This window comes from Muntiacus reevesi, chromosome 12 (assembly GCF_963930625.1).
Source record: "Muntiacus reevesi chromosome 12, mMunRee1.1, whole genome shotgun sequence".
Lineage (NCBI taxonomy): Eukaryota > Metazoa > Chordata > Mammalia > Artiodactyla > Cervidae > Muntiacus > Muntiacus reevesi.
The window spans coordinates 48,015,932-48,042,867 of record NC_089260.1 but is presented as its reverse complement, the minus strand read 5'-3'; the positions used below and the strand labels follow the sequence as shown (position 1 = coordinate 48,042,867).

The 26,936-nt window shown below is 36.6% G+C and overlaps 1 protein-coding gene across 1 annotated transcript; it reads right to left on the bottom strand.

Moving 5' to 3' along the window:
* VCPIP1 (valosin containing protein interacting protein 1) lies at positions 1 to 26,882 on the bottom strand. Its single transcript, XM_065902577.1, has 3 exons — positions 23,897 to 26,882; positions 14,441 to 14,527; positions 1 to 4,907 (listed from the first exon to the last, which is right to left on the bottom strand). The coding sequence occupies exons 1-3, from the start codon at positions 26,607 to 26,609 to the stop codon at positions 4,036 to 4,038; spliced, it is 3,672 nt and encodes a 1,223-aa protein (XP_065758649.1). The 5' UTR covers positions 26,610 to 26,882; the 3' UTR covers positions 1 to 4,035.
* Between the last annotated feature and the right edge of the window lie 54 nt (positions 26,883 to 26,936).

Genomic DNA, 26,936 nt, shown 5'->3' with positions numbered 1-26,936 from the left:
TAACATCAACTAAAACTTTTTACTAGTTTTCCTTTTCTTTTACAAGAGAATAATCATATTAATATTATACTACAAAAACATGTAGATTCCATAATTTAAAAAAATTAAATGTCAGATATACAAGTAATGGCATTTTCTCCAATAATTCACAATTTTTACAATTTCTGCTATTTTGGAACAAATGTTAAAATTCCCACGATTTAAGTATCATTAATATGAATTTAAACACTTAACATCCCAAAGAATTATTAAGAATGGCAGAACTTACAATTAACTATAAATCTTACATTGGTAATATAGCTCCCATTTTGTTAAGTAAACATTTCTACTGTGGTGTTTTCAAGTGAATACTTCTGGTTTGAAAAATTCTATTGTGAAGAGCCTGAGGTTATGCAATTTTGTTAAATTACATGATAACCTTGAAATGTAGGGTGTATCCATATCCCAGCTTACTTTAGAGTATGTATCTATTACTCTTATAAAAGGTGATTTTAAAGTCATATTAAGATGAGTGGAGTTTAATTCAGTTCTGCAAAAGCTTTTATGAAAATCTTAATATGGAAACTTTGTTCTGAGAACCATGAATCTTAAAATTCTGCTGTGTGGTATTTTATGTATGGGCCAATTAAAATTCTTGTTGAAAAATAAAAACAAAATGGTACTGATATTCTGAAATAAATGTTTTATATTGTCACTGTATTGACCAAAGTTTAATTAAAGACAGAAATTACAAGTTTATTTCATACCTAAAGGTTAGTTATTAGTGAGGTCTAAATTTTTTAAAGAAATGTTCACTAGCAGCCAGTTAGTAACTACATAAAATAATACTGTTATAAATTCTGCATTTAGTAGCTAACATGTGATGTCAGTACAATTCTCAAAAACCTGTCATTAGTAGTGAGTTGCTAGCAAGTGATCTTCCCTGAGGTAAGAGATCATATGCAAAAGTCTGCTAATTTCCAATAAAGTTAGATTCTTAAAAATAATGGCAATAAGGACCTGTGTGGCTGGGAACCATAGATGCATTTCAGACTGATATCTTAATTGCAAGCAGTAGACTCTTGATTGCAAAAAACCAAACTAAAACTCATCAGAAGATTTAAAGCAAATTTCACAGTCAACAGCATTTGTTAAACGTCTCAGGTCTTTAGCTTAACTTTTCCAATAAAATACCTGAAATACAGTGAAAGGAGGGGAAATGGGCCTTAGACTTGCTCTTTAGTTCCTGAGTAACCCTTCCCTGGGTGTTCATCATATTCTAGCTCATAATATTTGACAGTGTCTTGTTTTCTTTAATTTCAACCAGTTTCTCACATCAGTATTCTAGAGACACATCATCTTCAACTCTACCTGGGCTGTGGGTCATCAATTCAATCTTCGTATGACTAACTATAAAATGAATTACTGAAGAACAAACTTTACAGTTACACTTCAACTTTCAGTTAAACACTGCAAATATAATTTAACTATAGGATTGAATTAGAGTTATTATGTTACATGGAGAGCTAAGAAAATATTTTAACTAATTTATGATCCCCAGTTTAGACTCAAAATTGTGGCAATCACAAACAGTAGTTCTAAAAATCATTCCTGTAATTTATGTATTTGATGATGGTAACCATATGGAAGGACAAATAATGATAGTCTAGAACTTAAAGAAATTCTAAGACTTTTTTGTGAAGATGATTCCTGGCCCACTTCTCAAATCCATTAATTCCTGCAACCATATCTTGGTTGACTTAAAATAATGTCAAGAAACCTGACCATTCTCAGCATCAAGCCTTTTATTCTTTATCAAGGGAGAACCCAAACTATTATTAAAGTATTCACACCTAAACCAGCTTCTAAACAGCACTGTCGTAGCAAGAGAAATTAATACTGTTGTCAGAGATTGAGCCCGCCTTCTACTGTCCACAGGTGCACTCTAACTTGACTAAAGGGAGATTTAATAGGGAGATAAAATGTGTAGCTGATGTTTTTAATTTTATGCTATAAAATGTATTTGTCAGCTATCAAACATACTGAGCCACAGGTGAAGAAAATATTTGTTAAAGAAAAGGTGATTATGTCATTTACCTGGAAGCAATGCATTTGTTTGTGAAACAGTTTTCCTGTATTTAAACTAAAAAAAAAAGGGGGGGGGGGCGGTGTTCAGTGGCTGAAAAAGTCAAAAGTAATTATAGTGGTTAGTGATATCTGTAATTTTTAAATTTAATACAGAGAAGTCACCTGCATTAACTAAATGGGAAATACTACTTGGTAGCCACAGTTCTTTACGTAAAACTAATACACAATATAAAAGTTCTAAACGTTCCTTCTATTTATAGACATAGAGAAAGGTATTTGAAAGTAAATTTAGAAGAATGGAGTAAAATGTGATTTTAACAGGTGATAATGTGATAAAACTAACCCAAATGTGTATCTTGCTCAGATATCACCTGCAAAATGTCTATAGAGTTTCCATTCTTTCCCTATTCAAAATGGAGTAGTTCGTTTAATAAGTGGATTCAGGCAGAGATACTTTCATAGAAAGAAGCCAAAACCTCCCTTATTTGGAAACACAAGTACTGTCTATATTCCTTATGAGTCAATAGGCTGAGATTATTAAACACCCAATAATTTACTTTCTGATGTACATTTTCTTAAAATGCAAACGGTCCTGCATCTATCACACGAGCAAACAGAGACAGCCAGGCTTTGAATGCTCTAGATAAGAGATTGTATTAACATACATTTTGTCTTTCATCCATTCAAATTCAACTTAATTTCAGTGAACAGAGGAAAAAGATGGATTAACGTGTACATTTCAGAATACAGATTTGCAGAATAGGATAAAATAGTGCGATGCCAATCTCAGGATAAACATTCTTTAAGTAGTAAACATGAAAGCTGCTTTTGAGGAAACAGGCACTAAAGGTTTGATGAATAAACTATTTAAGCAAATGCCCAGTTGATCAGGGTATGATGCAGTCAAATTTGCAATCCAAATTCAAGTGAAGCTAACAAATGAAGAAAATCTAATGGATTCTAAGAAAAAAAAAGGAAACATTTTTGGTTCAGAGGGGTTCAAAGACATTTAGCATATACAAGCTTAAATACCATTGATCAAAATTGTAGAACAATGTAACCCATTCGTAAAGATAAATTCTTATTTATAAATTCTCTGTGAATCTGACAAACTCTGAAAATTAGAGATTAACTACTGCTACCATTATTTTTTTTATTATTTTTCTACCACACTTTGCAATCAACTTTTCTGCAAGATTAAAGAACAAAAATTTGGTGGTACTTGACCAGGCCAGGATTCAAAATAATGGTAAGATATTATCAACACCAGAGCACACAATTGGCTGTGTTGGCTCAGACAGCAACATTACTGAATCACATTGACTTTATCATTCTAGAATAGACACTTTCCCCCAAGCTTGCTCAAATCAGCAAAATGTTATATATCATTACACTACATTTTCAAGATATTTTCACCAAGAATACATATCTCTATGAATGTGTTTACGTTCACAGAAATGTCAGGATCCCAGTGTCTAACATATCCTTTATGAATTTCAAGATACAATTTAGTTCAGATAACCTTCAAATTTACATAAATCCTTTGACACACTAATAAGTATGTGGAATGGTTATCCTGATGACATCAACATTAGCAAAATCTTATTTTCCCCCAGTTCTAGCCTTTTCAGAAATCAAACAGATATAGGAAGAGAATCTTCAAGTTTGCAACATTAAGACTTTCATGGAATTAAAATTACAAACAACTTCCAATGAACCACATATATGGAAGTAACTCATATAAGCAGATCTAATAACTATTTTACAGGAATTCAGAGCCAGCCTGGGCAGCAGTATATTAAAAGCTATTGCCAATCACACACTTGCTATCATGCACTGAATAACAAGATATAATCTTTGAATTATATACGTACAAGATTTTTTAATGACTAATCAAGTTATGTGGCCCAGCCAACAAATATTACATATTCACAATAAACATTCTGCCTTTATTAGCCTCTAATTAAATCAAGAGTGATCCATTGGCTCAGTTGTGTTTGTCATCTCAGCATCTTGACTATCCATCTCTTCGGGCTCCTCCACGGAACTTCCCTTTTGTGCTTCTGACCTTGCAGCGAATGCTGCTTCCAGTGCCTCTGCCACACAGCCATCAGCTGTTTCTATATTCAAATTTTCAGTGTCACCAGTTAGAGGAAAAGATTCAGGTAAGCCAGTCTGAAGACTCCCAGACTTCACAGAAGAACTCACAGCTTCCACTTTCCTTTGAGGAGGATCAGATGGTGACTGCTCTGTACTTTGATCCCGCAAGTGCTTGTCCATCGACGCTTGAATAGAAGACACCATTTCCTGCAATTTTTTCCGCTGGGCCTCAACCATATCAGGATCAAGCTGCCTGCTGTCTCTCATTGTAGCTACTCCAGGAGCTATGCGAATGAGCTCACTGTTACTAGGAGCAGCTGTGAATACAGAAGGCTCTGTTTTAATGGAACTACGACTAAAGTCTGTCCCTGTCGTATGCTTCCTTACAACTGGAGTCTCCCTGGCTCTTGGGTCAAGGTGTGGGGTACCGGATGCAGTTCCGAGGGAATGCCCTTTCCCCTGAAAGGCCGTTACATTGTGAAGTTGCTCGGATTTCTTTTTCACTACTCCACCACTACCTAGTTTTAATAACCCATGTGAGGGGCTTGATTCCCTACTTCTTGTAGTAGCCTCTGCTCGAACCTGACTTACAGCCTCTTTAACTAAATCTTCAACATCAGGACCGATGGGAAAATGTCCTGCAGCATCCACACACAACTCCAGTCTATCTTCAGAAGCATTATAGACAAAGGTTTTGCCAGGCAGATGTGGGAAAGTACAATGCTTGCCATCAATCATACCTTAAGAAAGGAAAAAGAATTTAACACATTAAAATCTTACTTTAAAGGTGGAGTAAAGACAATTAAAATTGAAAGAGTAAACCTCCAATAATAATTTACAGGTAACAGCTTTCAAAACAAAATTAATTAGCAAATAATTTATTATACTTATTAACAGAATTTAACACATTACCAAAAAAAAAAAAAGAAATACCACCATAAACCTTAAAGTAGTTCCCCAGCGGGTTTGAAAAATATATATCATTAACCTATTACAAAGTTAGGAAAGTTAGTCTTGAAACAAACAGATGAGTTCAATAAAAAAAAAAACACTAGCAATAGTGTTAGTAAGGCATTTGTTTATAGTAAAGCAATAAGAAAATGGACTTTCATTTAATAAAATTCAAATTATAAACTTTAAAAATTCCATTAAGGGCAAAGTGTTATATACACATGTTGCATAATACTGAATTAAAAATCATAGTAATTCTATTAAATTACAGAATACCAGAATAGAAAGTTTCCTCTGTGTGTATATATGTATTTTTCACAAATATAAAAAGTATGAACTTTCAAAATAAAATATTCCATAATTAAAGTAGTCGATGTGGGGGCACATTTAGGAAAGTTAACATTAAGGCTTAAGTATAATTGCAAAGACTTAAGTATAACTGCAAGAATTGACATCTGGTCACAATAAATTAATAATATCTTCTTCAACTCCTTTGAAATAGCTGTATTCCATGTTACAACCCTTATTCTTCTCTGGCAGATGAGAACCACCAAAATAAGAGTGAGTTGTTGATGCACCTCAAATGGCCCAGTGTGATATCCTTTCTCACAGTCAACTGATGCAGCAGGAGAGGGTAAGAACTTTAAAGCAGGCTTCCCTTCATTTTCCAGCTGAAGAGTTTGGTCTCACTACGTGGTATTTCAAATGTTTACACTTTATCCAGCCTGGGATAAAAAAACTGCATGTGTGTTTTAAGCTATCCAGTATCTTTTTACATGTTAAGTTTGTACACTGTAAGTATACTCCAAATATGCAAAAATCAGGGTTTTCAAATTTTATGAAACCATAGATTTTTCTATGTATAAAAAAATGAAATAGAGAATTTATAATAATATATGGCAAAATATAAAGCCAAAAGCAAACTAGTTTAAAATGAAGGAGACTGTTAGCAAGTACTATGGAAATTCAGAGAAGGGAAGGATGAGTGATATCTGGAATGCTTTGTGGGTATTAGGTGGTCTTAGAAGTATTAAGAATAGTTTCTTCCTTTCTTAAAAAAGCTACAGAATGAGAGTAAGTTCAAATAAACATTCATTTTGGCGGTAAGTTAAAGATCCAACGAGAATTTCCTCTTAGCAGAACATTTTTGGCAGAGAGAACTGACAAAAATAGATGGACAAACTTTAAAATCAGAGATGTCTAAATCATACCTTTCAGAGTAAAACCCTGAAATCAATTTTACCTTCTACCAATCCCCTACCTCAGAGATCTGTAAACCTTGGCCCAGGAAACAAAGGTAGCAAAGAAGAAAGACTTTTGAATGGTAAGGCCAAGGATTCCCCAAGGCAAAGGTTTTACACAATTATTTCAACAGATAACAGCTACTGAGTCTCACTATGTGCCAGGAACTAAAGCAGACCCTGAAGATTAAAAAATAAGATAATTCTTAGGAGATGGATATAAATAGATAATTATAACACAATCAGGTAAGTATAACAATGACAGTACTTAATTCACTAATTACTTGAGGATTATATAACTCATGCAAAGTACATACCACAGTGCCTAAAATACATCAAGCAGTCAATAGTTTTAATTTCTCTTAGATCAAAAGGTTTTGTAATTGCTTCCAGGTTTCTACTGTGAAGCTTTCCCTTGGCTATTCCTGGAGAGAATCATAGCCCCAACACATTTATCACAGTATTACTTAACAATGAAACAATGGAAACAATCTAAGCTTTCAACAAGAAGAGAGGGGTTAAGAGAACTGCGATCTACCTACCTAACAAAAGTAATATGCAGCTACTAATACTGATATAAATAAGTAACCTATGATGCCTCAGATGGACGGTAAAATATGCATGATAGTAAAATAGGAAAGTACTGTAATTATAATCATGCCAAAAAATGTATGTATAAGAGGAATATTTAGCAATTTTAGGTCATGTTCCCCATTTCTATACTTTCTAGGCCTCTTACACTGTTAAAAAACTTTAAAATACATATCAAAAAATCAATGCAAATACTGTGTTGTGATTAAACATAATCATTTAAGCTTTACATAACTTATACAGTCCTCTGAATTTTAAGAATCAAGGTACATTAAAATTTCTGTATCTTATGTCAACAATTCCATTGGACATATATACCAACAGACATGTATAATAATATTTATAGCTACATTCTTTCTTACATCAAAAAACTGGAGACTACCTAAAGTGAATCAGAACAATGGATGAATTATATTAAAGTGATAATAGAATATTGTGCAGCAGTGAAAATGAACAAACTAGTTGAGCCCATGAATTTGAATGAATCTGAAAAAAGAGCTGCATAAGAGAAAGTCACAGAGAATGTACACAGCATAACTCCATGTTTATAAAGTCCAAACAAAGCACTAAATACTGCAAGGTTAGATATCTATAAAAGTATTAAAACTAAATTTGCCATTCATCTCTGCATTTATCTCTGTATAAACATCTGCAAGGAAACTTACTACAGTTTAAGCAAATTAATTTTAAAACACCTTTCCAAACATAAAGACTAGGAATATTAAAAGCTGATTTGTTATATTAGGCAATATGTCTGTTCAAACATAGATACAACCATCTATCTGTTAAGAGTGAATCTGAAAGTAAGAGAATGACGCTCTTTTCCAGCTTTTGGAGGGAAGGGGTGTATGTTTCGGGGGTGAGGAGGGCATGTTACACTTTGAGTCTTTGCTCATGGGATGAGGATAATGATCTGCCAAATGAATCTGCCCTAAAAATACAGATAACATTTTACCACAAATATCAGATGAAATTATATTTGAGAGGTAAAATAATTTTCTGATGGTGGCCCATTTCAAATGGCTACATGATGGTCAAAAAATTTTTAAATAATTCTGCAAATTACAGCTGGGATTAGCTAAGTAATTATTAGGTACCAGGCCGTTGGTTAACTGCTTTATGTGCACAACCTCATTTCATCCTAGTAACAATCCCAAGATTATGACACCCACTGTGCAAACAAAGATACTGAGGCTTAGAAATCACACTGGACTAAGCAGTAGAGCCAAAATTTGACATTAGATGTTCTTACTCCAGAGCTCTAAACTACCTCCTAATAAAAATAAACACCACAGGTAACATTTGAAAAACATAATGACTCTACTGACATCTAACCCACACACAATTCACCCATTTTTAAGTGTACAGTTGAATGTTTTTTAGTATATTCAGAGTCGTGTAACCATCACCACAATCACTTTTAGAATATTTTCATCACCCCAGAAAGAAACCCTGAACACATTAGCAGTCCCTCCCATTTCCTTCCCCCATCCCATTCCTGGCTCCAGGCAACCACTGATATATTCTCTAAGTGGGCCTATTCTGTCATTTATATGACTTTTTGTGTACGTGAAATAATACAGTATACGGCCTTTTGTTTCTGGCTTGTTTCATGTAGCATATTTTTAAGGTTCATCCATGTAGACTGTACCAATACTTCATTCTTTCTATTGTCAAGTAATATTTCATTGTATGTATATGCCACATTTTACTCATCCCGTCATCAGCTGATAGACATCTGCATGCTTCCCACTTCTGACTATGGTGAATAACGCTATCACAAACATCTGTGTACCCGTTTTGTGTGGACAGTGTTCGTTTCTCTTGGGTTCACAGGTGAAAGTGAACTGCTGGGGTGTACAGTAACTCCATCTTAAATCTTTTGAAGAAACTGCCAGACTTTCTCCCCAAGTGACTATACCATTTTACATTTCCACCACAACTTCCTTGCCAATAGTTCTTATCATCTGTCTTTTTGACCACAGCCTTTCTAGTGAGTGTAAAGTACTAGCTCATTGTGGCTGTGATTTGCAATTCCCTATGGTTAATGATGTTGAGCATGAGTTCATGTGCTTATTGGCCATTTATATACTTTCTCTGAATAATGTCTATTCAGAGTCTTTGCCCATTTTTAATCAGGTTGTGTGTCTTTTTACTGCTCCGTTCTTTATATTTTGGATACAAACCTATTACCTGATAGACAATATTCAAAATCTTCTCTTACTCTGGATTATTTCACTTTCTTGTTGGTGTTCTTTGCAGCACAAAACTTTGCTTTTTATTTATGTACTTTTTTCTTTTGTTGTGTGTACTTTTGGTGTCATATCTAAGATTTTGCCTAATCCAAAAGCAAGATGTTTTATGCCTCTGTCTTCTTCTAAGAGCTTTCTAGTTTTAGCACTTATACTCAAGTTTTTTATACATTTTGAGTTAATTTTGTATTTGGTGTGAGGCAGAGGTCAAACTTCATTCCTTTACATGTGGATAGTCAGCTGCCTCAGCACCATTTATTGATAAAACTATTCTTTTCCCCCATTAAATTGTCTTAGCATCACAGCTAACATTTTTAAAATAATTTCAAACTGAAAACAGAAAACTATTTAGAAAACAATCAAGATAATCATCCTCATACCACCCACCACAACCCTCCTACACACAAAAAACAACTGAGGGAAGTTATTTTCAGTTCTGTGAAAGACACTGCATACAGACCCCAATTACTGGGAGCCTTATGATGAATTACAATTAAATAATAACTTTAAAAAAACATGAACTGGTATCAATAGATTTCAAAAGGTAGAAAGAAGAAAAAGGTAGAAAAAAAGAAAAAGAAAAAAAAAAGGTAGAAAGGTGGTGCATATATACAGTATGGAATATTACTCAGCCATTAAAAAGAATTCATTTGAATCAGTTCTAATGAGATGGATGAAACTGGAGTCCATTATACAGAGTGAAGTAAGCCAGAAAGATAAAGACCAATACAGTATACTAACACATATATATGGAATTTAAAAAGATGGTAACGATAACCCTATATACAAAACAAAAAAAGAGAAACAGATGTACAGAACAGACTTTTAGACTCTGTGGGAGAAGGCAACGGTGGGATGTTCTGAGAGAACAGCATTGAAACAAGTATACTATCAAGGGTGAAACAGATCACCAGCCCAGGTTGGATGCATGAGACAAGTGCTCAGGGCTGGTGCACTGGGAAGACCCAGAGGGATGGGATGGAGAGGGAGGCGGGAGGGGGGATCGGGATGGGGAACACATGTAAATCCATGGCTGATTTCATGTCAATGTATGGCAAAACCCACTACAATACTGTAAAGTAATTAGCCTCCAACTAATAAAAATAAATGGGAAAAAAAAAAAAGAAAGAAGTGACAGGTGAAAAGTCAAAAAGAAAAGGATGCCAGAAAAAAGGAAGGAGGCAGTGGGATGCTCAGAGAGAAATCTATAGCTTTAAATGCTTGTAGTAGAAAAAAAAATTATAATAAATAATCTAAGCTTCTACCTAAATAAGCTTGGAAGTACAAATTAAATCCAAAGCAAGCATAAGGAAGGAAAAGGTATACATAACAGCAGAAATCAATGAAAATGAAATCAGGAAAATACAGAGAAAACCTATGAAACCAAAGCTGTTTCTTTGAAAAGATCAATAAACTGATAAATCATTAGCTGGACTGGTCAGCAAAACAGGAAAGGCAGAAACTGCCAGTATCAGAAATGACAGAGCTATAGGCCTTACAGACATTAAAAAGACAGAGAGTATTACAAACAACTTCATGCCAATAAGACTGCTAATTTAGATGAAATGGACAGATTTCTTAAAGGCAAAACCAACAAAGCTTACTCAAGAAAGGGACTGACCTTAAGAGCACTTTATTAAAGAAATTAAATTCACAGTTAAAAACTGTCCTATAAAGAAGACTCCAAGAACAGATGGCTTCACTGGTGAATTCTACCATTTAAGAAAAAAAATAATATCAAAGCTATAACACTTCCCAACTCTATTTTCTGAAGCTAACATTACTCTGATTAAACAGTCATTACAAGAAAACAAGAAAACGAGATGGTTAGATGGCATCACCGACTCAATGGACATGAGTTTGAGCAAGCTCCAGGAGTTGGTGATGGACAGGGAAGCCTGGCGTGCTGCAGTCCATGGGGCTGCAAAGAGCTGGACACAACTGAGCAACTGAACTGACAAGAAAACAACATACCAGTATGCCTCATGAATATGCTCACAAAAACACTCAACAAAATACCAGCAGCTGGAATCCAGAATGTGATGGTTCAACATTCAAAAATAAATCAATGTAATTCACACTATCACCAAACTAAAGAGAAAATCCTTAAAATATTATTTCAATAGAGGCAGGGAAAGAGCATCTGATAATATTCAATATCCATTCACAATACTAAGAAATCATCAATAAACTGATAAAGGGCATTTCTGAAAAACCTACAGGTTTGAATGCTTTCCCCCTTAGACCAGGAACAAGGCAAGAATATCCACTCTCAACTCAAAATACAGTAATCAAGACTGTGGTATTGGTGGAAGGAGAGACATACAGATCAACAAAATAGAAAAGAGATCCTAGAAATAGACTCACATGAATAAGGTCAACTGATGGCTTTAAAGGTAACTTTACTGATTATATGCTGTATATAATTCACCTTTTTCAAAAGTGTCTAATTCATGGTCAATTGATTTTTCAAGTGTCTAATTCATGGTGGATTGATTTTTGATACAAGTATCCAATAATTCAATGTATAAAGCATACCTTTTCCAACAAATGGTGCTGGAGCAACTACTGGATATGTACACACACACACAAAGTGAACCTCACCTCATACCTTACAACACATTAAAAAATCAATTCAAAATGGATCATATACCTACATATAAAATTAAAACTATAAAACTCCTGTAAGAAAATATAGAAGAAAATTTCTGTGACTTTGGGTTAGGCAAAGATTCTTGATTAGGACACAAAAAGTATGATTCACAAAAGACTGTTAAATTGGTTATCAAAGTTATAAACCTTTGATATTCAAAAGATAATGTTGAGAGAATGAAAAGACAGTTTATGAACTGGGAGAAAATAGACCCAAAATACTTATCTGATAAATGATGTGTACCCAGAATATCTAAAGAACTCTCAAAACTCAATTAAAAAAAAATTCAAACCAATTTTAAAATGGGCCAAAAAATAACAGCAAGATACACATAAGCACAGGCTTCCCTGGTAGCTCAGATGGTAAAGAATCCACCTGCAATGTGGAAGACCTGGGTTCGGAAGATTCTCTGAAGGACGGCATGGCAGCCTACTCCAGTATTCTTGCCTGGAGAATAATCCCCATGGGGTTGCAGAGTCAGACATGACAGAGGACTAAGCACAGCACTGTACAAGCAAATACACAAAAAGATGCTCCATATAATCACTTATTAGAGAAATGCAAACTAAAACCATTATGAGAGAATAATATAAATCTATTAGAACAGTTTTAAATATAAACACCAATACTACCAAGTGCTGAAGGAATACAAAATGATCCAGTCACTTTGGAAAATGATCTGGAAGTTTCTTATAAAGATGAGCATATACTTACCACATGACTCAGCAATCCCACTCCTAGGTATTCAGTATTTACCAAAGAAAACTGAAAACATCTGTTCACACAAAGACCTGTACACAAATGTTTTCAGTGGTTTTCTTCCTAGAAGCCCAAAACTAAAAACAAACTAAATGTCCTTCAACTGGTCATAGAATTTTTAAAATATGATATATATACACAATGGAATATTACTCAGCAATAAAAAATAAACAAAAATGAATAACCTATTAATACATGCAACCAGACAGATGAATCTCAAGCATTACATTAAAAACTGAAATTGACAAACATTTTTTGTAAAGAGGCAAGATGATAAATATTTTAGGTTTTGTAGACTATATAGTCTTTGTCATAACTATTCAACTCTGCCAATGCACTGTGAAAGCAGTCCTATGTAAGCATAAGGGTGGCTGTGTTTTGATAAAACTTTATACACAATAGGCAGTGAGCCTGAAATAGCCCACAGGCAGTAGTCTGCCAACCCCCATGTTCAATCAAAAAGCCAGACACAAAAGATTAAACTATATGACCCTATTTATATGGTGATATGAAAAAGGAAAACATACAGGGTCAGAAATCAAATTGGTGGCTGTCAGGGCCAAGGGATAGAGGTAAGGGATTAATCAGAAGGCCATAAGGCAAAAAAAAAAAAAGAAGGGCATACGGCAACTTTTTGGAATGGTGGAAATACTCTATATCTTGAGTGCAGTAGTGGTTACATGACTATATATGTTTGTCAAAATTCACATGCCCGTATACCTAAAAAAGATGAATTTTATTATATGCAAATTATGTTTCAATTATCTTGTCAAAGAAAGGAAGGGAGGGAGGGAGGAAAGAAGCAAGCCAACTGGCCATTTTCTGGTCCCTGATTCAATAATCAAAAGAAAAAACACATTTTTTTTAAACAATCAAAAATCAAGGAAACCTAAATACTGCCTGGTGATATTTTAAAAATTATTGTTCATATCTTTTAGATGTGATAATTGTATTAAGGGTAAAGAAAACAGTTCTTACTTTTAGAAATACATACTAAAGTCATATGATGAAATTATGTCTGAGATTTATTCTAAAACAGTACACTTGAGAGGGGATGGATAAAAATGTACTAATAATTACTGAACCTGGGTGGTAGGTAAGTAGTGGTTCATTACATTATTCTTGCTACTTTTACATGTGTGAACATTTCTACAACAGCCAAATTGCGTTTTGTTTAACAAGGAAAAAAAAGTACACGAGAAAGAAAAAACATAAAATAGAGATTATGCTCTTGGTCTAAAGAGGTCAGGTAGGTAAAAAAGTGAGAAAGCCAGACTGATAAAAGTCAGAAGCCAAAAGCGTTTACATTAAATCTTTGAAAAAACATATGGTGTCTAAACATACATACTAGCAATCTCTCTCTTAACACCTTAAAACTCTGAAGATAACAGTTACACACTTGCACATATCTTTATAAACAAAACATACACAATGTGAAAAGAAGTTCAATGTAAAGTGAATTATTTCCTAGACTCCAGAAAATACTGAGTTATAAAGTAATCACAGTCGAACACAACAACAATAAAACGCTGCATGATCTGATTCTGGGATGGACACTAGCACTATCAACAAACTGGCCTCTAATTCCACAATTTAAATGAGAAAATATGAAAAAGAAAGTGATAGATTTTTAGTAATATTATAGCAGAAAACATGGTTGACCATATCAGGACAATAATCCATTCTAACTAGGCAGACTGATGGTGAAGAATATATACCCTAACATTGGAAATCGTTTTAGAAGAACATGATCTGAACTTTCTTAAAACCTTATAATAGCTTGAGTGGAGATATTATCCAAGAATAAAGTCATAAAGCAACTATACCCATGGTTTTCTTCATAATATTGTAGAATACGCCACCCTGCTGGAACATGTGAGGAAGACCTTTTGCATAAGACCATACATCTTCTCCTGTAAAATAAAAAGATACAGTTATTAGCAGAAAACCAGAGAGTTAACCCAGGCTTGCTTTAATATGGATGAGCCTCAAACAGAGACTGTAAGACAGATATTCTAAATGAGCAATGCAGTCTAGTGTAATATACCATCTAGGGAGCAACGTGGAATGAGGGACTATGGCCCCTCTAAATGCGACAGCCATTGCCAAGTGCTGTCACAGAAGAATATAGGTCCAATGGTTCAAGAACAAATGGCATTTTAAGAGAAGCCAGAAATCCAAATTTGTAATGTCAATTCTCCCAGTTTTTAAACACAGGAACTAATTCAAAAATGTCTTTAAAACTGCATGAGTCAATACTGGGCATATTAAACAAAACATACATGAAGACTCAATCCAGTTCAAAGTAAACTAGTGCACAACTATGGACTAGAACAACAGAAAAGGTTATAGAAAGATATTTGTGTTTTCAAAGTAGAATATAAAAAATATATTCTATATTTATGTTAAAACTAATAAAAACAGATGGAAAAGGCTAGGGAGTAAAGTAAATAGGTAGACTAAAGATAAGTAATTAATGTATTTTGCTGTTCCAAAGTTGACTTTTTAAAATAGAAATTTGGGGGAGGGGGGAATGATGAGATTTGGAATAAATATCAGAAGCCCACAAAATAGCCACAAGCAAACCACCATTTCACAGAAACATATTCTTTAAGAACACACTTTGAAGCGCCTATTATCAATAAGAAGTTTTAAATAAGAAGTTAAGAATGATAACCACTATCCAGGAAGTTAACAAAGAATGGAAGGAACATATAAGTTATTTTGGTTTGTGGAATACGGGCTTTTTGTGTATGTGTGTGGTTTCATTATTTTCTAATCTGATAAAGTATATGTACTGCTTTTATACTCAAGACTTTTTAAAGTTGATTTCTACCAGAAGATGATACTATTGGATCTGAGCTTTGAATGGAGGTTGTGATGATGTGAGTTAAGCATTATATACCTACAGTTTCTCAGAGCTCTAACCCCTTCCCACATTCATAAACAGGAATATGAATCTGCATGGCAGTAGGTGAAAGTATAAAGTGTACAACAAAGCCTAAAGTATATAAGAAGCCTCAGCACTTAGCGTTTCAGTTAATTAGAACATTTACTTACACATAAACACTTCATTCACTAATGATACAGTGCAACCAGAATATGGCAATATTTAAGGGTGAACACAGAAGTTTAATTTAAAATTTTGAATATTAATAAGAACCCCTAAATATAGAACGTTAACAACTCTGGCAGATGTTCTGACTGCGGGATTTATCATTGAACTTTACTTGGATTATTTCTCTGGTGGTAACCTTTCATTTAGTTATTATCAACGTTATCTTAAATGTACTTAGTATACTAAGTAGGATATCAATTGTCAAATAATCTAAAATATCAAAGCATATCAAAAAACTATATGGTAGCACTTAATTATTTGGTCAGAATCTAAACAGGTGCCAAAACAATAAACTGCTCAGGACTGACCACCCAAATAGTGGTAAGAAAAATGATGTTTCTTAGTACTACTTTACAAACCCGATGATTCCTTACTTAAGCAGGCAGAACTCTAAAAAGAAAGAATTCTTCTGAAGTGCTTATCAACCCTGTGTTTTCGTCATCTACCTTAAGGATTCTTTTTAGACATTGTTTTCCTAATCTGCCTTCCTAATGACATTTGAATACTACAGACACACTGTTTATCTGGTTATGTATTATGTGTATATCTTACACTTGTTTCATTAAACTGAGTAAGATTTATTTTACCCTCCCCCAAGAACCAAGTTTCACCCCCTTCAGACTATATGGCCCCAGTAAGTATGCATACTCTATTGCTTTAAGGAAAGGATAGATACCATCTAAATTCCTCCCAGATGGCTCACGTGGTAAAGAATCTCCCTGAAATGCAGGAGCCTCAGGAGCTGCTGGTTCAAGCCCTGCGTCAGGAAGATCCCCTGGAGGAGGAAATGGCAACCTGCTCCAGTATTCTTGCCTGGAAAATTCCACTGATAGAGAAGCCTGGTGGGCTATAGTCCATGGGGGCACAAGAGTTGGACACGACTTAGCGACTAAACAACAACAACCACTCAGCTCTGAGCAGGCACCTCACAAGGCTTCATTTTCTCCTCACAACTGAGTCTTATTTCACAGAAGAGACAAGCTCAGAGAGTGTAAATCATTCTCCCAAGATCAAATAGCCATTAAGTGGCAAAGCCTGGATTTGAATCCTGGATACATTATACAGCTTAAACCCCTTCCACAGTTACTAAATCTCTACTAAAGGTCAAATCATGTTAGAACAAATTTGGCATAACACACTCTCTTCTTATAGAAACCCACGGCATCAATGACTGATTGAATAAAAAAGAAAGGCAAATTATTTCCTTTGGTGTTAATATATACACTTCCACTGAAGGCATGTTTGTTGTAAAAGAACCAAGGAAAGGGATTAGAGATCAGAAAGCAGGAACTGTGACACAGCATAAGTCTCCCATCAGTCACAGACAGTTCCCCATCCCTTCTAGAACTGCCCTGGTTTAGGCCTGTCTCCTGCCTGAAGGGCTGTCACTGCCTCATCCTTGGTTTTCACTCTAATCTTCTCCCCAAGTCCCTCCTCCACACAGCCTTCAGAGTTAAACCTTTAATGGTTCCCCCACATACGATAAGGCAAAAGGTCTAGTCCCTTTTCATGGCATATAAGTCAGCCTAAGATTCCTTGTCCTCGCTCTCACCTCACATCTCATTAAATCTTGATTTCTACAAAGCAAACCACCAAACTGCTCCATTTCCCCAAAGGCCAATAATAGCTATGCATTCTTTAAAACTCAACTTAGGTGTTACTTCCTCTAGGATTCTTCAGAGGTGGGTAGGGAAGTTCCTTCCTTGCTGCTCCTATGTTATGAACACCACAGCCTTGATCATAAGGCAGGTTGACTCAGTTAACTTTTCTGTTTCCCTTTCTATACCAGAAGCTTTGCAGAGTCAGGAAAAGGTCAGCGGCCCATTTGACTTTCTACTTCCAGGGCCTGGCACAATGCTGCAGAAACAGGAGCACTTAGAATTCATGTAATGAATAAATAGTACAAATGAGGCTTTTTCTTTTAATAATGCCTGAGAGGAGTCCATGAAAAAACTTAGCTGAAGCACTATAATGACAACAGTTCTATAATACTATATGGATAAAATGTTAACTAATGGTACTATCTGTATACCTCTTCATGAATTTAATAAATAGCAAAAACAAAGGTAAAGACTTTTAGGTAAAAACTTGGGAGTTAAAAAATAAACAAATGACAGTAATGTAATGTATATCATGGTGACCATAGTTAAAAATACTGTATTTGAAAACTGCTAAAAGAGTACTCTTTAAGAAAAAGGAGAGGGGGTAGAATTACTTTCTACCATTTCACTGGAAAGCAAATTCTTAGAGAAGAGGACTAGTCTGGTAAAGTGAAGTGAAGTCACTCAGTTGTGTCCAACTCTTTGTGACCATGGACTGTAGCCCACTAGGCTCCTCCATCCATGGAATTTTCTAGGCAAGAGTACTGGAGTGGGTTGCCACTTCCTTCTCCAGGGGGATCTTCCCGACCCGGGGATCAGACCCAGGGATCAGACCCGGGTCTCCCGCATTGCGGGCATAGGCTTTATCGTGTGAGCCTCCAGGGAATCCCTAGTCTGGTAAAGCATCTACCAGATGTTAGTTCATATTCTTCTGATAGCCCCCACTTAATTTTATTTTAATTCAGCTGCTTCTTCATATTACAACAGTAAAATACTTACATTGAACATGCTGTGCACAACTGGACAAAAAAGTCTATAATACAACCATAGAAAACCTCTGTTCATACCCTGTCTTCCGCGAGTCCTTCCTAATAGTCTTTGATTCTCCTACCCGACAGTAGTTATTACTATACGGCACTAATAGTATGGATGATTTTCCCTTTCGTTGTCTAATTTTCTTCCTCTTTAAAAAGAAATGAAGTTTTTAAAGTATGTTAAAATAAATTATTTTTTAAATATGATTTTTTCCTAAAATCTAGAAAAAAATCAGCTAATCACTAATAAAATAATGAGACTAAAAGTGAGTCTAAAAGGTCATCATTCCAATTTTCTAACTTTAGATATTTATTTATTTATTTAACTCTAGATATTTTAAAAGGCAATCTAAAGTTTCTACTTGGCAATTTATAAAGCAAGTAAGATTTTAAAATCTAACATATATGTGAAATATAGTTATTAAAAAAAGAAAAACAAAATTAATTTTGAAATATTATTTAGAGTTCCCCCCCAAGTATCTAAGTTAATTCTGAACTCAAGTACCTATCACCATAAAATAAACTGACCAAAATGTACATTTAAACTAGGAACATGGGGCTGTTTCTACTAGAAAAGTCTAAAGGTGTTCATTAGCTGAAAAAATTGTTGCCATCTCTCTACCCTTCCTGCAGATTCTGCCATCTAAAATTGTATCTACCTCGAAAGAAAAGTGAAAGTGAAGTCGCTCAGTCCTGTCCCACTCTTCGACCCCAAGGACTATAGCCCACCAGGCTCCTCTGTCCATGGGATTTTCCAGGCAAGAATACTGGAGGGGGTTACCATTTCCTTCCCCAGGGGATATTCTCGACCCAGGGATTGAACCTGAGTCTCTCGCATTGAAAGTAGACACTTTACCACCTGAGACACCATCCACCTTACTAACTGTCAAAACCATTTCTAAGAAAGGTATGCTTGTTACTCTCCTTGTGCTCAGTCCCTTATGCGTCTCTCAGAGGAATCATTAGCATTAAAAGATATACTTATCATACACATACATGCACACAAACCTAACTGTGTGGAAATGTGTACACAAACATACAGAGTCTGATTCTTTCTGGGGAGTACAAGTGTTTAAGAGAACTATTGTATTCTACTCCCTATATACTTGAGTTCTTTGAATTTTTAAAAGTAATATTACAATTGAAAAAATATGAAGAAAAAAAGAAATAGAATCATGCTTAACTTAATCTTCAAAGTATATTATAAAATCACCATTTATAATATAATATTTACCTTAAAATACATTTATATGCATTCCTTTTATTCAATTTTATTACTGTTCCCCCATGAAATATGCTGTTTATAAATCAATTAGAAAAGTTATGATAGTATGTTAAGAATAATAGATGCATTAAGCACTATCTAGATTTGAAAGTCTCCTTCACCCAATATTTAAAGAAAAAAATTCAAGAAGCAATAATGATATTCAGACTACAAGTCATCTTAAAAGTAAGTGTCTGAATACCATGTGTGATTCTGAAAATACCCAAGGCAGCTACAGTACTATGAAATTATGAAAAACTATGTAAAAAAAAAAAAAAACTGTGTAATTTAAACTTGTATATTAAAAACTCATGCCATTCTTTCAGGAAGATAGAAAGTAAAGTTTCTCAACTCCTGAAAGGATGCTAACCTTTGCAGTAAAGTGGAGTCAATATCACAAGTAGCTTGATTCCACCAAAGCAACTCTGATAACATATGTATAAAACTCTTATAAAACTGACCAACTATTTTTCACAAATCTGTCTTTATCTCTTGAAAAAGAAAATTAATGAAAAGTTTTGTGGAATATAATACTAAGAAAAAAGAAATTAGCCTAGTATTTACATTGGATGATGTACTATCTATCATATCTACCACAAAAAGCTGGCCTATAAGAAAATTTAATTACATATTTTGCAAAGCCAGAGTTAGAGTCACTCACATATTGTATAAATAATGAAGAGAACAGTGTAAAAATTCTTTAATAATGTCCAAGTGGTCTGGATAAAGCAGATTAAAATCTGTGAAATATTACAGGTAAGAACACTGTTATTTCATTTTTAACTAACATCATTAGATTCAAAGTGACACGTTCCATGAACTGAGCAAAAGATTAAATGCACTCACTGTCTTGATACAAATAATAGATATAAATTCTATTTAATAAATATCCTACTTAAAAAAACAATAGAAAGAGAAACCACATGTTTCTGGCTATCAAGAAGTCAGTCTATTTAATGAGAATACACAATTATTATTCATACACGCACATATATATATATCTTTATAGCTTTCATCAACAGGTCTCCAGCTTCCTTTTTCTCTATACATAAAAATTATAAATAAAAGCAATAAAAGTATGGGACGTCCTCAGTTGAGATCCAGCAAGTAAATTTTTTTTCTGTTCTTTTTCCCGGCAAGTAAATTTACGGAAGGCAAGGATCATGCGTGATTTATCTTTGTATCTACAGCACAGTCTTTAGCTCATAGCAGACATTTTACTGAAAGAATCTGCATTCATTCATTCAACAAGCATGTACTTAACACCTATGAGTGCCAGGGCCAGTGCTAGGTGATAGGGTAGTAAGTAAACCAACATATAAAATCAGGAAAATTTGTAACAGGTGCTATGAGGGAAATGAACAGGGGGCCATAACAGAGGGAACATACTTGGAGTAGTTTAGCAAAAGTCTCTGAAACCCTTACCCCTGGGTAAGGTGGTCAGGAGAAAATCTCTTTTAAGAAAGTGGTATCAAAGCCTTAACCTAAATGAGAAGGAGCCAGCTATTCAAACAGCAGAAAGCTTGATGAGCTATTTGCTAAACTAACACACCAGCAGCTCAGCTCACGTTTGGTAATTCACAATTTCTGCACTTTGAAATTTACAATTTTCTTAGTAAACCCTGTCATTTCCCATTTTCCAGCCCTCTCCAATCTAAACATCAAGAGTTCCCAGTACTCATTCACATAAGGTTGTGTGTACTTACTTAGCTATCCCCATATTGAGATTTTTTATAAACATAGCACTTTTAAGAAAATCTTCCCAGGAATTCCCGAGCAGTAATGTGGTTAGGACTCCGTGCTTCCACTGCCGAGGGCGTAAGTTCATTCCCTGGTTGGGGAACTAAGATTCCACAAGCCCCACAGCATGGCCCCCAAAAAGAAAGTATCTTCTACATAATTCAAATACAGTTATGAGAGAATTAGAGGTAGAAAACTAATGCTTACAGAGGGACTAATATACCGGTCAGGCACTGTCTTTGTACTTTAAAGCAGAAAGTCAAGTAACAGCACCATAAAATTAGCAAAGCACTCTGCTTAAATTCTGTGTCAGGAGTAGAAGTAGGAGATTTAAAGAAATGTGTGGGTTTTTAAGGGCAGCAACATAAATGCCAGAGGTAGAAAGAGAAGAGATCATTAACAAGAAGACATCATCTTAGTCAATTCCTTACAGTCCACAGTCCTGTACTCAGACATCAAGGTCCAGAAACCTCAATTCAAACTCAAAAAGTGACTAATGGTAAACAGGAATTATATTTTACTAATTTTCATTATGAAATAGTAATATATTATTATGCTGGCCAGAATTTTAGACTACTGATCATAATCTCACCGGTCCCACTGCATTTTTAATCTCCATGGAGAACACAACCTCCAAATGAATATAATCCTCACCTCACTGTCATCAATACTTACATCAGGAAGCTAAATGAGTGATTAGGCTAGAAGCTTGATGACTATGGAGTCGGGAAAGGGATACAGATTTTTCAGCCAGGCCATGGTGAGGACTGATCAAATAGTCCTGCCCCTCAACAGAGATTACCTTTCAGTTACCAGAATTTTCATGAGCCCCAGTTGACACATCTTTCTCCTTTGTACAGCACTGTATAAACAGTGCCAAATTCTGCTTTTCAACTGTTTTTCAATGTTCAATGCTGACCATCCATTCCATTTCTGCTGACACAGCCTTTCTTTAGCTATGTTAATGTCATCTATTTAATTCAATCAAAAAACCTTCCAAAGTGCCTACTACCTGCCGGGCACTATACAAGGTGCTGAGCATCCAAGGCCACATCCTCTTCTATCGAGAAAGACTGCTTATCCTGACCAATCTCTGACCTGGAGATTACCGGTTTTTTAAAACGTGCCTTCAGCATACATCTAAGTTTACCCAATCTGTGCTGGTATTATTTCATTTACAGAGTTCTGGGAGTACATTACTGTTACCTAACTATCAACTACAAGGGGTAATCCTGTGTATAGAAGGCAACTGAAGACCTGAAGATCTGAGCAGTTAAAGCAGCTTGCCTGAAACCACTGAGTACTGAAGCCAGAATTCAAATTGTAGGATTTTCTGACTTCAGAAATCACAGTCTTTTCCTTTACTGCACACAGTCTCCAAGAAACTAAAAACTCTTAAAAGACAGAAAAATATAAAAGTAAGTACATTTCGTGACATATCCTCCAATTCAACAATTATGTCTGACAAAATAAAGTCAGCAATATTAAGTTAAAAATTTGCATAGATAGATCCCCTATTAATAGACCCCCTATTAAACTAGGCCCCCAAACTTAAGCCAGAAATAAATTATCTTCATTTTGGAAGGTCAAGGCCCAATTCACTGATATTTAGTACTCAGAAAACACAATAAAAACCCAGATCACTTTTTTACTTGAAAGATCTCATCTCAGCAAAAATAAGGCCCCTCTAATATGTAATATATTTCAGTTTTACTTCTATTTTAAGCCTCAATAAAGCATACTAACAGTAATTTAAAAACAAAGATTAGCTAATAAAAATAATGTAAAAAGCACACCATTGGATCATTTCCCAAATCATTTAAAGCTTTAAATCACCTATTTGGTTGACAATATATTTTCCTTTGTGTTGAATTATTAAAAAGAAATGCTTCTTAAGCAATCCCATTAACATCTACCTCTGTTTATTATGTTTTTCATGAGTTATAATAGTTCATTGTAACTGATGGCAAAGAGTCACCAATCAAATTACTTAAAACACAAATCCCGATTTACAAATAAGAAAAAGTTGATGAACTGGGAAAGGGAGAACAGGAAATGGATGAGAGATTATTAGGTGGGAGTGCAGTGAGCATGTAACCCAGAAACTGCAATTCATCAAACAGGAAGTCCTGAAATCACATGACACGCAGGAAAATGAAATTTAAAAATAAATGACAAGGGACAAGGTGTGCACGCTCAGTAGAGCCAAAGGGGTAAAAAATGAAAAAGGTTGTAAATGGATCCATTACAATATGATTTTTAAAAAATGACAAGCAATACATTATACTCCAATAATCTGGTGACAGTAAGGGACTACTTTCACTTTCTTAGTTATGTTTTCCCAGTATTTACGCAATAATCACACTAACGTCTATCCACTGTCAAAAAGCGAAAGAAAAGAATTTTCTTTTAAAATATATAATCAGTTTTTACGTTGACCAGATTTTTTCCCACAAAGACATGAGAAAAACTCAGTATATCACACTCACAGTTACAAAACACCATCTGAGTTAAGCTGATCTTACCCATTAACGTTGCTAAAAGACACAAGGAGTACATTTCTTTGTCAGCTTGCTCCTGAAGCTCCTTAGATGACAGTCTGCCGGTGACAGCACTGTCTTCTGGTTTCACAGTGTGGGCCGAGTGGGCAGCAGCAGAATGACCCCCTTCGGCTTTACTTTTCAGAATCTCGATTGTGATTCTGTCACCATGCTGTAAAGGAACTGGCTCCTTTTCCATTCCTGCCTGGGGTGGCATTAACTCTTTAGGAGGAAAGCCGTATCGAATACACTGTAAATATGGCGGAATGTTGAATTCTCTGGCTATGCTTTCTTGAAGTTCAAAAAAGGTTGTTGAAGACTTAAGTGTAACCATGGACTGCCGTCCGTCATTAGTTGTGATTCGGATCTTTTTCTCCTTAGAAGTGGTTGGCGAATAGGCAGCCTTGGTAGGGGTGGCAGGTGCAGAGGATGGGCCGTCACGAACAGTACTAGGAGAAACAGTCCTGGGCTGCCCCTTCTGTTCTTGTTTTAACTTCTCTGTTTTCCGTTTCTGCATTACAGAAGCCTGTTCCGTAATATTCTGTTGAATAGTTCTTTCAGTTTTACTCATGTTTAACTCCTCCTTGTGCAAAGTTTTCGCTTTCTGTCCAGTAAGAATAATTTTAGTTGGGAGCGGGGACTCCGACTCTTGTCCTTGTACATCTCCAAATCTTTGGGCATGAGCACCATCTATATTTACAGGAGTATAATCGTCAGGATTCTTTTTGGCAGTCTGATGTAATATAGTGTGGACAACTTTCTGAACTAAGATTTCACTCCCAAATTCACCTGGAAAGTGCTTGGTAACAAGTTTCATCGCAACATCATACACATTGCTATTCAAAGATGCATCACTTTCATACTGGAACCAATACACTGTTTCTCTGACCACTCTTCCACCCCATTCCAAAGTAATAGGAAAAGCTTCTGGTAGATTGTCATACTCTTTCCCATCCCAAAAATGTTTGAAGCCACAACCACATTTGCCACCAGTGGACCTGGAATTAGTTCTGTCCCCATCCAAATACACAATAGATCCATCTCCTCTGACTCTTCGCACAGATGTGCCATGGCACCAATTACAAGCTGTCAGGTTACTCAAGCCATAGTCTGGTATCAGGACATCTTTCATTGAATCATATGAGCAAACCAAATTGTTCAAGGGAAAGCTATAATTTTTGTCAGGCCTCAGCTGTCCATGAGTACTTTTTGCCAAGTTATACAGTTTCCCTCCCGGAGCCAACCACTCTGGAGGAACATGAAGTTCAGAAAGGGCACCACAGAGCAAACATTTGTGAAGGCGATTATCCATTACTGCTTTTTTAGCAGCTGCTGTGACTTCTTCAGGCTGAACTCCTATCACACCGGTCCTCCTGTAGAAATACTGATGGACATCAGCCACCAAACTAGGATGGATACCGTGCTTGTCCATAAAGACTTCTTCCATAGCAGCAACAAGCCGAAGTAAGTATTTATCCTGCAAACTTCTGTCTCCTCCAATAACACAACCACCATCCTCCTCAAGTTTGATGTACTTCTTAATGAGGTCCTGAGGCACACCCCATGCTTTAGGAAGCAAATTCATAGGCAGTTTGGGCAAGGCAGCCCCTTTTATGCCTACCAAGGGGATATAATGGTTTCTACCAGAGCTACTCCAAGCGATACAGATTGGTTTGTTCAAATGACCATCTCTGCCGGTGCACTTCTCTGCAGGGATGAGCCCTGGCAGAAAGGTGGCTGAATAATCACCAGAGCTTCTCATGCCACTGAGCGAATCTAACAAAATAATAGGGCGATGAAGCACATTGGCGAGGCCAAATATGTGGATGTTCCGCAGGCCCAAGGGAACCCCCTCAGGCGGTACAAACAGAGGGTCACACTCGTTGATAATGTCCTCCCACTCAGCGGCATCAATGAAGTCATGGAACAGCGCTTGATACCGGGCCAGGTGCTGCTGGAAGTGCTGTTTAAGATTCTCTCTCAAGGCATGCCAGAAGAGCTCCCGGCCCACTAGGGCCCGGGACACAGCATGCACCAGGCAGTGCCCGTCCCCGTCCACATGCACGGGAATGAGGCATTCCTGACTTTTATTGGCCCGCTTTATGTCCTCGAGGGTGTCATGCAAATACAGGAGGCTTCCGGAGCGGTCCTTGCCGTAGCCCACCGTGTTGACATGCTCCGGTTCGATGAGGAAGGCGCGGTCACCCAGCAAAGCGCAATCGAACAACTCGCCCTGGTTCATGTCCCGGAGCAGCTTAGCCCGGCCAGTCTGTTTGTCCATTCCGTAGCGCGCTAATATGGGCGACAGTAGTTTGCAGTGGTAGTTTGAAAGGCCCATCACCTTTACCAGTTCCGTGTTCTTCTTGGGTGCCCCTGTCACCCCGAGCAGCGCGTTCCGCAGCAGGTTGTGAAGCACTACGTCCGGGTCGGTCACCTCCTCCACCCCCAGCAGCTGTTGCTGCTCGTGCCGCTGTCCGCACTCGGTACACTCGATGCTGACGGAACCGGAGGCCGGGAAGAACAGACGCGCCTGGCACTTCGGATCCGGGCAGCTCCCGGAGAGGATTCTCCGGTCTCTCCGCTTCGAGAGCCCCCCCGGAGTAGCCGCCGCCGCCGCCGCCAGGGACGGCGGAGTCTGCGGAGCCTCTGGGGGAGGCGGCGGCGGCGGCAGCGGAGGCGGCGGCGGCGGCTGAGACATAGCTCTCGGCTCTCGAGTCTCGCTCCGCGTCCCAAGCGACCCTCAAAGGCTCATAGCCCAGACCCCCGCCGGCCCGACTCGGTCTCGTCCAGGCCCAGGGCGAATCACTTTCCTTTCCCTACCAGCTCCTCCTCCTCCTAAGCGAAGGCGGAAGCGCCGGACGTTGTTTCTCTTCTTACTTCTCCACTGCCGTAGCCGTTGCCCCGAACGTAACGGCCACCACCCTACCCCGCACTCACACTCACTCACTCTCGCTCGCTCTCCCTCAGACACACAGACATACACGCCCTCCCTGAGACTGCGCAGGCGCAGCTTTCGCTCTGCCCT